This window comes from Prionailurus bengalensis, chromosome B1 (genome assembly GCF_016509475.1).
Source record: "Prionailurus bengalensis isolate Pbe53 chromosome B1, Fcat_Pben_1.1_paternal_pri, whole genome shotgun sequence".
In the NCBI taxonomy this organism is placed as follows: domain Eukaryota; kingdom Metazoa; phylum Chordata; class Mammalia; order Carnivora; family Felidae; genus Prionailurus; species Prionailurus bengalensis.
In genome coordinates, this window is record NC_057344.1 from 145,092,814 (window position 1) to 145,107,838 (window position 15,025).

The following is a 15,025-nucleotide window of genomic DNA, read 5'->3' on the forward strand; positions in this document are numbered from 1 at the left end:
GTCTCTCAAAAAATGAATAAGTGTTACAAAAAAAATTAAAAAAAAAATAAATAAAAGGTTGAGCAAAACTTAAAAAAAAAAAAAGTTCACTAACAGGTATATGCTTGGTTTACTTGAGGAACAGTGAGGCAGGTAGTGTGTCCGAGTGGAGTGAAAAAGGAAGAGACAGGTAGGAGATAAGGTCAAAGAGGAAAAGGTTGGGGACCCAGAATGGGAGTCCAGGTCATGCAGGCCACCGTAAGGACTTGGACATCTGTGTCAGGAGGTTTCAGATGTCATACTTTGTCACGGTCCCTTCTATACAAATCATTGAACCGCTACTGTCCAATTCAGGCTTATCATAAATTTCCCATGTTGAAATTGTAGGAGAGATTTTCTGTTTGGCATGCGTGTTAATCTCTTTCTGTGGTTCTTTGGCTAACCAACTGTATGAAGTATAGGGTTGTATTTAAAGCTGTTCAGACTACTCTGGTTGAAATTTGCCTTCGCTGGGAAAGACAAATGCTTATTGCCATATACTAAAAAATATGCAGTCTTCTGCTTACTGTCAGGAGGTGATGTTTCAGTGAAATATTTCTCCAGTGAAAGATGGCTCCCCTGCCATTTATTGAGAGATAATTGACATTGATCATTGTATAAGTTTAAGGTGTACAACATGGTGATTTGACACACATATATTGCGGTATGATTACCACAGTAGTGTTAGCTAACATCTCCATCCTGTCACATGATTACGATCTCTGTTTTTGTGGTGAGAATATTTCAGGTCTACTCTCTTGGCAATTTTCAAGTCTATAATACAGTGTTATTAACTATAATCACCACACTGTATGTTAGATTCCCAGAACATGTTAATCTTATGACTGGAAGTTTATGCTCTTTGACCAATATTTCCCCATTTCCCCACCCCTCAGCCCCTGGTGACCACCACTCTGCTCTCCCTGTCTCGGTGATTGGCTTTTTTAGATTCCACATATAAGTGATATAATACAGTATTTGCCTTTCTTGGTCTGATTTATTATCAGTGCAGTATTACTTTATACAACCTTGGTACCTACCAGAAAATAGAATATTTGAATGCTTGTTTGATAAACAAATCTATAATTATAATTAGCATATTTACTGATTTCTTTTATACTACAGCATTAAACATATTAAAATTTTTTTTTAATGTTTATTTGTTTTTGAGAGACAGAGAGAGACAGAGCATGGGTTGGGGAGGGGCGAGAGAGGAAGACACAGAATCTGAAGCAGGCTTCAGGCTCTGAGCTGTCAGCACAGAGCCAGATGCGGGGCTCAAACCCACGAACCGCAAGATCATGATCTGAGCTGAAGCCGGATGCTTAGCTGACTGAGCCACCCAGTCGCCCCTACAGCATTAAAAATTTTTAACTGATAACTTACATATAGTAAGATACGTAAATCTTAAGTATACAGTTTGATGAATTTTTATAAGTGCACACACCTGTATGACTACCATCCAGATCCAGTTATGGAATAATTCTTTCTTTTTGCTTTTTAAAAACGTTCATCTATTTTTGAGGGGGGGGCAGAGAGAGATGGGGAGAGAGGATCTGAAGCAGGCTCTGCGTTGACAGCAGACAACCCAATGCGGAGCTCACGAACTGTGAGATCATGACCTGAGCCGAAGTTGGATACTTAACCAACTGAGCCACCCAGGTGCCCCCAGTTATGGAATATTTCTAGCTCCTAGCAGTCTCCCTCTTGCCCTTACTCAGCCAACCACCTCTTAAATGTCATCACTATTCTGACCTCTGTCACCATGGATTAGTTTTGCCTGCCCCTGAATTTAATATACATGAAATCTTATTGTATGTATTCTTTTGTATTTGACATCTTTCACTCAACATGAAGTGAGGTTCATTTATGCTGTGATGTGAAGCCGTCATCCACGGTTTTGCCTTACTGTGTGGTATTCCACTGTGTGACACAATAACAATTTAGTCATCCTTTCTACTGTTGACGGACTTTGTGTTTCCAGGTAAGAGCTATTTCATGATGACTCAGTGGTTCTACACGGTGCTGACCCTACGAGGTGCTGAGGTATATAGGACTGACCGCCCCAGTGCATGGTTTCAGCTGCGCCTACTCGTTTGCACCTCCCATACTTGGTGCCTTTGTTTCTTTGCTGTTTAGAACAAGTCTGGAGGTTCCAGTAGGAACTTGAAAGTTACTTACATTTTATTATACAAATAAGTCAGATATGCTCTGTGCTTAAAAAAGGAAAATGCTGAACCTCTTCCTTCCTTCCTCCCTTCCTTCCTTCCTTCCTTCCTTCCTTCCTTCCTTCCTTCCTTCCTTCCTTCCTTCCTTCATGGAAGCACCTGAGCATTGTCCCACTGTGTTCTGTAGAATCAAAGCCAGCTTCCTCTAGATTATGCAGCTGTTCTAGGAGTTTGTAGAACAAACTTCATTGCTTTCAAAATTGGATACCTCGTGTTATGGGCTGAATTTATCCTGACATTCGTATGTTGGAGTGTTAATCCCCAATACGTCAGAGGGTGACTATATTTGGAGATATCCAATCTGACAGATATCCTTATTAAGAAGAGAAAAATTGCACGCACAGGAAAGACACCGGCACACACGTGCACAGAAGAAAGATCCCGTGAAGAGGCAGCAAGAGGGCAGCCATCTGCAAGCCAAGGGGAGAGGCCTCAGAGGAAGCCCACCCTCTTGACACCTTGACTTTGCACTTCCAGCTTCCAGAACTGTGAGAAAGTGAATTTGCACTGTTTAAGCGTCCCAGGCTGTGGCATTTTCATTATAGCAGTCCCAGCAAACTAACATTTGATTGGTTTCAAATGATTTTCCAAATGCCATACGGTAACATCTATAAAATTAGTCAGCTCTTTCTTAATTTTTCATGTCTAATCAGGGGCGTAGCAACCCCCAGGGTTTAAATGGGCCACAAACCAATCATTTAGTAGCCAACCCCATGCAGCCTGCATGTCCCTCCTCTCCTGGTTTGGCTGGTCCTTGAATGGTTTGAGATGAAATGGTTTTGAGAAGAAATCATACTCCTTTACCTTCAAATACTTCATCTTATTATGTAAGGATGTTCTCTTACATAATCATCAAATTCAAAAAAATTAACACTGACATAAGGCTATTATGTAACACATGGCCACATTAAAATTTTGCCAGTCATCCCAATACTATTCTTTCTGGTAATCTCTCCCTCTCCTTCCCACCTCCAGGACCACATGTTACATTTGATTATCATGTCTCTTTGATCTCCTTTAACCTTTGCCTACCACGACATCTACATTTTTGAAGATTACACAGCAGGTGTTTTGTAAATGCCCCTCAGTCTGGGTTTGTCTGATGATTAGATTCAGGTTATGCCTTTCTAGCATAATCGGAACTTTAGACATGCATAGGCTGTTCATGTCACAAAGCACAAGAGTTATCACACCCTTCCATTACTTTAAAAGCAACAAAGCCCACTTACATGCTAAGAGGAACACATTTGATACATAAATTCACTTTGAGGTGTTAGTGATGAAAACGATCTCCCTGAGGCAATAAACCTGCTAGGCATCACTGTATTTTTAAAGAAAAATTTATTAGACAAAAGGATACAAATTTTTTTTAATCATGATTTTTAAAAAATCATTTAAATCATACGTTTTAAATTACAGGTGTAGGCTACTTTTCATATGGGCAACTCTATGCATGTTCAAGGGGGAGGAATGTTGCAATTATACCCAGTTATTCTGGAAAAGGTCCCCACTATGAAACACTGCAGAAACAGCCTGCTTTCTATAACAGATGCAGTGACTGAGGCATTGAAGCGGTGATGCTTTAGTTTGTCTTAATTTTTCTGAGGTTTGTATGTCACTATGTCCATGTCACCTAGCAGGGTCTCCATGGACTAGATTTCAGAGCAATTGAGTTTGGGATTCCTGTGAGCCATGGAAGACTCTGGAGTGGGAGTGGGGAGCAGGAAGAGTGCTGTAATAGAGGAGAGGGTCCAGAAAGGGAGGTGAGATTCAAACACAAACATTTACCTGTCTTCAGGTTTGCCCGACTTTGGCCCTTTTCTGATTATGCCCCACGAATCAAAAAGAAAGCAAACGAGACAGCCAGTTTATTACAAAATATAGAGTTCCTTAGGATTTCAAATACAGTTTTTATTTAAGCTCATAATTTTGAAGCAAATATCTGTTCTTGTAAGAAAATTTGCTAGGAAGTGAGTGAAGGAATTTTTTTTCCTTTTTATCTTTTCACATAGCAAAGAACAGTATGATGACTTTCTCTGTCTCTTCCTTTCCCAGGCAACACTCCCAGCGACCTCATGTCTTTATGTTCTTTTTTTTTTTTTTCCTTTGTAAAGCAGTGGCAGCAGCAGCAGCAACTTTTGCACGCACTTCTTGGGAGGAACAGGTGTAAGCCCTTGACCACATTTGCAAAAGTCAAGTTCCTATGTTACAGGCAAGGTGAGTGGCACAGACAGGAGGCAGTATTTACAGAATGGCTACAGTAATGCCCAATGGATGCAAGCGGTGGGATTCGTTAACTCCTGTTGCACGCTCAGCTTCCTATAGTTGACTCAACTTATGTCTTTGGAGCTCTAGAGTTACAAGGACATCCATGTAAACTTAAAAAAATTTTTTTTTTAATTTTATTTAAATCCAAGTTAACATATAGTGTAATAACGGTTTCAGGAGTAGAATTTAGTGATTCATTTCTTGGATGTAACACCCAGTGTTCATCCCAATAAGTGCCCTCCTTAATGTCCATCACTCATGTAGCCCATCCCCCCACGCAATGCCCCTCCAACAACCCTCAGTTTGTTCTCTGTATTTAGGAGTCTCTTATGGTTTGCCTCCCTCTCTGTTTTTATCATATTTTTCCTTCCCTTCCCTTATGTTCATCTGCTGTGTTTCTTAAATTCCACATATGAATGAAATAATCCATGTAAACTTTTAATCAGACTTTGAGTCTGGAACCTTACTGAAAGTTCTAGGGGAAATAAATAATAAGCAATCTAAGCTAGTATCCATATGATGATAAGGTGAGAAACAGTGAGATACTTATCAAACTAATTTGCACTGGTTGCTTAAAAAGTCAACATAAAAGTAACTTAAAAAAAAATTTTTTTTCAACGTTTATTTATCTTGGGGACAGAGAGAGACAGAGCATGAACGGGGGAGGGGCAGAGAGAGAGGGAGACACAGAATCAGAAACAGGCTCCAGGCTCTGAGCCATCAGCCCAGAGCCCGACGCGGGGCTCGAACTCACGGACCGCGAGATCGTGACCTGGCTGAAGTCGGACGCTTAACCGACTGCGCCACCCAGGCGCCCCAAAAGTAACTTTAGATATTACAGTTAAAAAATAGTTTTTTAAGTTAGGTAATTTAGTTTATGATATCTTCAAGGTATTATCTTAGATGCCCCATAACTTTGTTTTGCTTTAATGAGTATAATTCTTTTGTTGTTGTTATTAGAAAACTGAGTGGATCCTGAAAGTTCTCATCATAAGAAAAAAAAATCGTAACTTGTATGGTAATGGTTGTTAATTGGACTTATTGTGATTTTTTGCAATATATACAAATATGGAATCATTACATTGTACATCTGAAACTAATATAATGTCATGTCAATTACACCTTGGTAAAAGATAAATGAATAAGTAGCCACTATCTACACCATGGCCAAACAGAGAATAGAATAAGAATAACATTAAACTTTCAGTTTTCTATAATTTCCTTTACAGTTCACTTTGTAAATGTGCTTTGCTCTGTAAATTTTCCAGTGAGTAAAAAGGGTGTCATTAATGTCTTCATTTGGTTTATATCGATTTGTTTAAATGCTTTCACTTTAATTTAGAAGAGAGAGCTGATTCTCCTGGCATTGCAGTCTGTACAGGAATTCTTGGAACCACCCATTTTAGGATTTTATTTGCATGAATATCCTGAGATCTTAAAAAGTTGGGGATAAGGGTAATGTAGTTATCGCTCCTATCTGGCAAACATGAATATCCTGTAAGCCAATATCTTCCCTGCAGACATTAAGAACGATTTCTAGTCTGTGGTGTTTAAGATACTTCATGTTCAACTCCAATCACTTTAGTTGGGAAAAAGAAAGCAGGAATGTTTTTAATCTCTTTTCGGAGGTATTGGCCTCTTTTGCATCAGCATGTTTGGGGCTTCTCTTTTCTCTCTGCTTTCTTCAGAGGAGCTTCCTCTCCACAGTTTTCTTCTGGGGAAGTATCTGTAATGAGGAGTGAGGCGACTGTGTGGCCAAAAGAACGGACGAAACTGAAAACGACAATTGTACTTCCGAGGAAGGAAAGGTCTGTTTGGAAACCTAATGTGGACTCTAGGCCCTTGTGGAAAAAAATGAAAGGGACACTTGGGTGTCCTTGGGACGAGCTGAATCCTTGTCACCGGGTTCCTTATGGTGGGTGGAGGGGTGAGTGTAAAGATCTCGCAGTCTGTAGGGCCTCCATCATCTTGTGAGCCTCTAAGAGGGGTGGCTACTGCTTTTTGTCCTGCGGGGAGAAAGGTGCAAGTCAGCAAAAAGGCCTGATAACAGAAGCAGAAGGGAGATACTTTAGATGGCAGCAGGGCAGAAAGATTGGGAGAGAGAAATAGAGAAGTCTCAAAACAAGTTTGAAAAAACTGCCAAGGTCCAACAGAATGAAACATGAACACAACTCAAGACCCAGCAGTCCTACTCTGAGGAATTTATCCAAGAGAAATGAATGCATATGTCTTCAAAAGACTACTTCACGAATGTTCATAGCAGCCTTGTTCATATTCATATTATTATTTTTTAAGTAGGCTCCATGCCCGACACGGGGCTTGAAGTCAGGACTTTGGGATCGAGAGTCAGATGCTCTTCCCATTGAGGCATTCGGCTGCCCACCCCCACCCTTCTTAAGCCTTATTCATAATAGCTCTTAAGCTTGGAAACAGTACAAGTGTCCATCAATAGGAGAAAGGTTAAACAAACTGTGTATATACAATGAAAAGGGGGCAACAAATATAGGAAGACTTACTAATATGACAACATAGAGGCATCCCACAGATATATTGAGCAAAAGGAGTTAGACACAAAAGAGTCCGTACTGTAAGATTCCACTTATATAAAGTTCAAGAACAAGGAAAACCCATCTATGGTCACAAAAATTCTTAAGTAATTAATTTAGGGTTAGGGTAGGTGTTATTTTGTGGAAAAAGAATTCTTTATTTTTCTTTATTTTTATTATTTTTTAAGGTAGGATTCTTTAGATCTTGTTTCAGATGGTTGTTATGTGGTTATGGAGACACACACACACACACATTTATATTTACACATACATATACGTACACACATGTTTATATACATACAGACATACATATATGTGTATATGTAAAATGTGATTAGTCTGTACCTCTAAGATTTGTATATTTTATTGTTCATAAGTTATAACCAAATAATGAAAATTCAGGGGCGCCTGGGTGGCTCAGTTGGTTAAGCAGCCAACTTCGGCTCAGGTCATGATCTCACAGTCTGTGAGTTCGAGCCCCACATCAGGCTCTGTGCTGACGGCTCGGAGCCTGGAGCCTGTTTCGGATTCTGTGTCTCCCTCTCTCTGACCCTCCCCCATTCATGCTCTGTCTCTCTCTGTCTCAAAAATAAATAAACACTAAAAAAAATTAAAAAATAAAAGAGAATTCAGTGGAGGAAAAGAATTAATGTTAAGAAAATAAGAATAACTGCCCCTCCCTGTGAAGGCTATTCATCCAAGGGGTCTGCTTCACTTCCCCTAGCACTGAAATCATTCTCTAAAGGGGAAGTGGGGGGTGGGGGTGGGCATCTACACACAGGAGGGGAGCAAGTACTAAAAACCAGGATGAAATTAGTTTCTGAGAAGAAATTTGGGTCAAGCTCAAGTGTCAAGGTCTTCTCTATAGAGAACACTCTTCTCTGTATCATCCAATGGAATTGGCTATGAAAAAGTAAGCCCTTCAGAAAATGATTCTTTCACGTTCTTACAAACTTACCAACACAGGCCTGGAAGGGGATGCTATATGTAAATGATGGAAAAACAAATTCCCCACAGAAAGTTGAAAGTACTGAGGCACTTGAAAGAACTGGATTCCCCTCACCTTTAGAACAACTGAATACAGATTTCTTGGTTGTGTAGGACATACCTATTGCCTGCTTGTGTTTATAGCCCCTTCTGGAGATTCTGCTTTACCCACAACCCCTGGAAAGGTCAGTCCTACTATCTTTGACTATGGCTGATTGGCCTGCTGATAGACACTCACCTCATTCATTGGTTGGTCAGTGACCAATCAGATTCTCATTTAAGGATTTCAACAAAGAGACACAGTGGAAGATGTTAGTGGAAGGTGTAGGGCAGGGACTGGAGTGTTAGGTTTTGTTTGGCCAGTTGAATGATGAGTAAGCAGAGAAGCCAGTCTTTCCATAGATGCCATAAAATGGTAAGGCCTTTCAGAGAAAGAGAGACAAGCGACCATGTGGTAACAGAGTGGTGGTAAGAGTAGCCTTGGTTCTTGACTCTTTAGGGCTGATCCCTCTGAAGCCTGGCTGTGCACAAGGGTCTTAGAAATATCCTTATAATAATCACTCCACCTACTCTTAAAAAAATTTTTTTAATGTTTATTTTTGAGAGAGAGAGGCAAAGCATGAGCAGGGGAGGGGCAGAGGGAGAGGGAGACACAGAATGTGAAGCAGGCTCCAGGCTCTGAGCTGTCAGCACAGAGCCCGACCTGGGACTCAAACTCACCAGGTGTGAGATCATAACCTGAGCTGAAGTCAACCGACTGAGCCACCCAGGTGCCTCCTTTTTAAAATTTATTTATTTTGAGAGAGAGGGAGGCAGAGCGTGTGTGTGTGTGTGTGTGTGTGTGTGTGTGCTTGTGGGAGGGGCAGAGAGGGAAAGAGAGAGAGAGAGATTCCTAAGCAGAGCTTGATCTCATGATGGTTAGCTCATGACCTGAGCCAAAAATCAAGAGGCAATGCTCAACCAACTGAGCCACTGAGGTGCCCCTACTTTATTCTCTTCTTAAGCTGGCTTGAGTGGGTGTCTGTTCCTGAACTGTTGTAACATGAAAGCTTTCTGCAGAGAATCCAGTCAGTGTGGAGAAGCTAGCTTTCTTCTTTCTTCTCCTTCTCCATCTCTTTCTCCTCCTTGTTCTTCTCCTTCTCCTTCTTCTCCTCCCCCTCCTCTTCCTCCCCTCCTCCTCTTCTCCCTCCTCCTCCTCCTCCTCCTCCTTCCTTCTTCCTCCTTCCTTCTTCCTTCTTCCTTCTTTCTTCTTTAAAGATTTATTTTAGGGGCACCTGGGTGGCTCAGTTGGTTAAGCCCCTGACTTCAGCTCAGCTCATGATCTCACAGTTCATGGGCTTGAGCCCTGCATCAGGCTCTGTGCTGACAGCTCAGAGCCTGGAGCCTGCTTCAGATTCTGTGTCTCCCTCTCACTCTCCCCTTGCTCTGCTTGAGCTCTGTCTCTATCTCAAAAATAAAGATAAAAATTTTTTTTAAATAATATTTATTTTATTTTTGAGAGAGAGAGAGAGAGAGAGAGAGAGAGAGAGAGAATGCATGCATGTGAGCCAGGGAGAAGGACAGAGGGAGAGAGAGACAGAATCTTAAGCATGACCCTGGGATCATGACCTGAGCTGAAATCAAGAGTCAGCCACTCAACCAACTGAGCCACCCAGGCACCAGAAACTAACTTTCTTCTTAAATTCCATCTTGACATTTTGTTATTAGATCAGACTTAGCTAGGCCTGAGCTCTGCCTCTCAGTACACTGTATTCCAGCCATTAACAACAAATCAACCACCTACCCCTGTGCTCATCTCATTTCTCAAACCTGAGGCTATTCAACCAAATCTTCCTGCTGACTCTGGGGTGTTAGAGCCTGCTAGGTAGCTTTTCTCTGATTCTGGGATGTCCAGCAGTGTTCACTGCTCTCTCCCGGGGATTTCCAAGAGCTCTATATCAAGATACAAGCTTGTCCTAGTAACCAGCCCAAGAATGTGGGCAGGACCACGTAAAACCATATTCTTCCAGAAAACTAGACACATGATGACTATTGCAGGGCACTGGTTGACTAGCACAAGGGCTCTAAAATGTGGGAACCATAGGGATTGATTGGGGAAACTGTACAGGTTAAGGCCACACATTTGGGTGAGGACATTGATGCCATTCATGGTCTCCAACTTTGGCTGAGTTAACACTGCTCACCAATTCTTTTGTTTCTCCTTGTTCTGCTCCATTCCCACTGGATTCTGAATCTTTGACACTCTTCTCAAAGCCCCTTCAAAATTCTCATTCTTTGTCATTCATTTGAAGAATTTTCTTCAAAAGTCTCTTTACCTTTGTAAGTAGACTACTTAGCTGCATATTTCAGAAAGAAAACTTCAGTGATCTGCCATGAACTTCTTTGGTTCTTATCTCTCTCACTTCAGAGAGATATCTACACAGTCATCTACATGTGCCCCCTATGGCCCCCCATATTTAATCTACTGGAACCTGACTGTGATTTCTCTACTCAAGAAAACCTACTTTGGCAAAAGTCATTACCGGTCCTGGGCTTTTAACAAACTGGTTCCAGATACCCAAGCACCATTTCCTGTCCTCTTTGCCTGGCTTACTCCTACGCATATTTCATGCCTCATTTCCTCAGTGAGGTCTTTCCTACCCTGAGGCTGGCTTAAAGCCCTTGGCGCTATGCTTCCAGACCACTCTGGGAGTCCACTTTCAGAATACTCATCAGTCATGTGATTACTATTCAGTGGTTGTATTTCTCCACTGGAACATCCACATGACCACCCTGTAGACCACATCTCCTTAGCCCTGCCACAGTGCCTGCAGTGGAATTGAATTGATTGAGAGAAATCTCTGTTTCTATAATTGCCAAAGTTACCATCTCCCCACCTCTCAGAGATGATGCGATCATTATAAATAGATGGTTTTCAATATTTAACACACAGACATGCCCCCAAAGGCACTGAATGTCAAAATGAGAGCCCTTCTGTGACATTAATCAGACCAAAGTAGGTCAAATATTTGAATACAGATTGAGAGGTGCCTGGGTGGCTCGGTCGGTTAAGCGTCTGAGGTTTAGACTCAGGTCATGATCTCACAGTTCTTGGGTTCGAGTCCCACATGGGGCTCTGTGCTGATAGCACAGAGCCTGCTTGGGATACTCTGTCTCCCTCTCTCTTTGTCCCTCCCCCACTCTCTCTCTCTCTAAAAAATAAATTAATAAACATTATAAAAATAAATATAGATTAAAAACATTTATAAGACAGAAGACGATAGTGTTTAAAGCATAGACTCTAGAACCAGGATCGCTGAACTCTGCCACTTAATAACTGTATGACCATTGACAGGTTCCTTAACTTTTCTGAGTCTCCTTTTCCTTATTTGTAAAATGGAAAAAAAAATACTACCTACCTCATTGGCTTGTTGCATTGTCTGAATTAAGACACGTAAAGTGTCCAGAACATGTCTGATACGCAATATGCACTTAGTAGGTATTAGCTACTGTTATTATTAATCTTGAATGTCATGGAAGAAAGATTCTATCAGCACAAAGTACCATTTTCTTGGGCCCATCTGGTTCCACTTTAGGTATAAAATATGTGTGCTACTGATAGGACTAAAGGGTACAGATGCTATTAGAACAGGACCTTGATGAAAACAGAGATTCTATTGGTCATGGCTCTGTCCTTAGCACCTACAATATACCTGGCTTAGAGGGGGGTCCAGTACATAGTCAATAAATTGAATGAATGGTCAGGCAGATGTTGAGGGTTTTTCTCTGTAGATTTTGTGAAGCTCATGAGTATTTAATTTCAGTCCCAGAAAATTTGCAATAACTTACATTTAAAATTAGACTGTAATAAAAAATCAAGCCAAAGTATCACTTGAAGTTTGGATATCAATTTTGAGCGGGTTTATTATAGTCTAGACATGAAATTCATAGCATATCAACAACTAGTACTTTTTTTTTTTTTAAAGTAAGGATGAGAAGTCCCTTTTCTTTAAAAAAAGAAAAAAACCCCAACAGAACAATTACCTGTAGTCTGTGGTTATTTGGGCAGACGATAGCTGGTTTGTAATGAACTGTACTGATTTTTAAGAGAAGTAAACTCATACATAATGTTTAAGTATGCAGTTCTCCCCTTATAAGGCCCATGGAGTCATAGAAAATTCTCATGTGCTTTCAGAGTTGAACCAGAAAGGAATATAAGTTCTGTGATGAATTTACTCACAATAACTGCAACTCAGCTCATTTTGTAGACTCACAGAATGACTGGCTCTTTTGGTCAAATCTCTAAGCCTACAGGGAAAGAATTTGGAGCCCAGAAAGTGCCACAAAGGCCTCTTTCAATCCTGTGCTATAAAGCCAGTCATTTCCACTGTGTGCAGTTACTGTGTTAGGTGTTATGGCAAACTCAGAGATAATAAAGACACGGGCCTGCACTTGGGAAGTGCTACAAACACATGGATCTGTACTACAGAGCAGAAAGAGGCACGTGTCACGGGTGATGTACAAATTGCTATAATTCCGAGATGTCAGAGAGAGAGATAGCAATTTTTAAATTATGTGTTTCTTTTGTTTTAAGTTTATTTTTGAGAGAGAGAGAGAGAGCGCACGCACATGCATGCCAGCAGGGGAGGGGGAAAGAGAGAAAGACAGAGAGACAGAATCCCAAGCAGGTTCTGCGCTGTCCGCACAGAACCCGACATGGGGCTCGACCTCATGAACCATGAGATCATGACCTGAGCTGAAACCAAGAGTAGAACACTTAACCTATTGAGCCACCCCGGCGCCCCTTTCAATTATGTACCTTAAAAAAAATCTTTGCGGAGCAATCCTGTAGCTACATTTAAATGTCATCAGGTGAAACAGAATTGCAATAAACAGGTGAGGGCAGGGTGAGTTTGGACACCCACACACGACCAGACACGGCACAGATAGGCGAGTGACGAGCTGGAACCAGGGCTGCATGGATAGAGCAAAGCTACATTTGAAGGAGTTTCGATGCCAGCCTGAGGGACAGTGGGAAGCATGAGCCAAATTCAGAAGTCATATCTCACATTTTAATTGGTGTTTTTTCAGATGTGGATACACCTATGACCTCATTATAGCTTGTTCAGCTATGTATTTACAAAGTTTCCCGAAGAGTGGTTCACTTTCTGGAAAGAAGATGTCAGGTAGGTGGCTGGTTGTGTTTTACGATGCCTGTTTTAGATGTCACGTTCAGCAGGTGGTGCTTGGGGGTCTGGTTTTGGGAACGGGGCAGGTGTCATTTGTAATATCTCCTCCTCTTCTGATTGCCAGAGTTCATGCAGAGGTTGGGCAAAGTGACCTCTGGTGGTCTCGCCCCCAGCCTCTGGGTCTCTGCCCCTCTCCTCTGTATGTGAGCTTTGGGGGAGGGGAGATGACTAGGGTCTGGCTGAGCCCCTGCAGAGACCCCAGGGTAGTTGGTTTGATCCTGGGTCTCACCTCCCTGAACAGTATCTGGTGCTGGAACGAAGGTGACTTGTGAAAGAAACAACAGTAGACCCAGATCCCCCAGCATCTCTTTCTCTCCTTTCCCTTTCTCCCCTCTTCCCTAGCCTCTTCTCTCTTTCCTCCAGGGGTGTGCAAACCAATTTTAAAGCTCAGGTCACCCGGGAAACCTTGTGATGGGGGAAAGGAAAGAGAATAGGAGCAGTGGAGAAGCAGAATGTAATATAATCCAAGAGAAAGCTATGTTCGCTTCGGTAGCCCCAAGACGCAGCTGCCTAGATGTGATTAATTAAAGCAACTAACAAACAGAGATTAAACAGCCACCATGTGCAAATTACTGTGCTGCTGGGGATAGCAAGAGGTGGACCCTGCCGTAATTCAGGGTGGAAACTGTTAGCTTTACAATAATAACAACTGGTATTGGATAGTGTTTTGAGCTGGAAGAGCTTTTCTTGCAAGATAGCTCATTTTGTCCTTATAACCCCCATAATAATTATTAATACTGTCACCTCACATATGAGGAGACTGGTGTGAGCAAGGTTAAGTATGTCTGAACTCACGTAGTTAGGGCTGAGACGAGGACTAAGGTCTTCAGATGACAAAATTTAGCTTCTTTCTCCTCAACCACGCAGGCTGATGGAAGCTGACAAAATTATGTCCGGTTCATGGATACATATAGTTGTCTTTTCACACAACTTATTAATTAGGGACCCACAGAATAAGAGCCAAAGCCTTACCTTCTGCCACGGTTACCACCACCCAGCAGACCAATAGCCGGCAGGCGAAGCGGAGTTGGTGAGCCATGGCTTTCCACCCTGAGCAGTCACTGCCCTGAGCCCAAGTTGCTTTAAAGGGGAGCCGGTGAGTCACCGGCAGCCTGATTCAGGTAATTTGCATTTGCTCAGTGGACCACAGGAATCAGGGCCTGCGGTATGAGGGTAAGAAGTCAGCAAGGAAATACCAGACAGTGTTTATCAACCAGAAGTTTCTTGGAATGACAGCCAAACGGCATTCATCTATCCTTTGGAGTCAGATTGTGGGCAACCACGCCCTCACTACCCTTTTAATTCCCTCCAATCTTCTCTGCCCGTAGTGCCCTCTCTTTACTTGTTCTACGGGTCTCCCTGGGCAAGAGAAAGAATCTGTTTAGGGAATACTCAACAGTGCTTCCCTCTGTGTGGTTGACTTACTTTAAAAAGCCAAGCAGGATGGGGAGGGTGTTGTCCAAAGTCTTCCTGACCCAGGTAGTTTGAAGAGGCTGTTCACAGGCCTTGGGTCAGAGATTACGGCTTTTTCTTTTCTCTGCTTTTGTCCAGGAGCCAAAGGCAGCAGCGTCACAAAACTATCTTCTCTAGTAGCCATCACGGTCGCTGTCCACACAAACATGGCTATTTTTTTTTTTAATTTAATGTTTATTTGTTTTGTGTGAGAGAGAGAAACAGCGTGAGCAGGGGAGGGGCAGAGAGAGAGGGAGACACAGAATGTGAAGCAGGCTCCAGGCTCTGAGCTGTCAGC

At 42.0% G+C, this 15,025-nt stretch overlaps 1 protein-coding gene across 1 annotated transcript; it reads right to left on the reverse strand.

Annotated features, from left to right (window-relative positions):
• Nucleotides 1-5,368: 5,368 nt before the first annotated feature.
• On the reverse strand, nt 5,369-14,314 carry ODAPH (odontogenesis associated phosphoprotein). The gene is made up of 2 exons (XM_043572464.1): nt 14,248-14,314; nt 5,369-6,520 (listed from the first exon to the last, which is right to left on the reverse strand). Exons 1-2 carry the CDS (start codon nt 14,312-14,314, stop codon nt 6,126-6,128), a joined length of 462 nt encoding a protein of 153 aa, XP_043428399.1. The 3' UTR covers nt 5,369-6,125.
• Nucleotides 14,315-15,025: the final 711 nt, after the last annotated feature.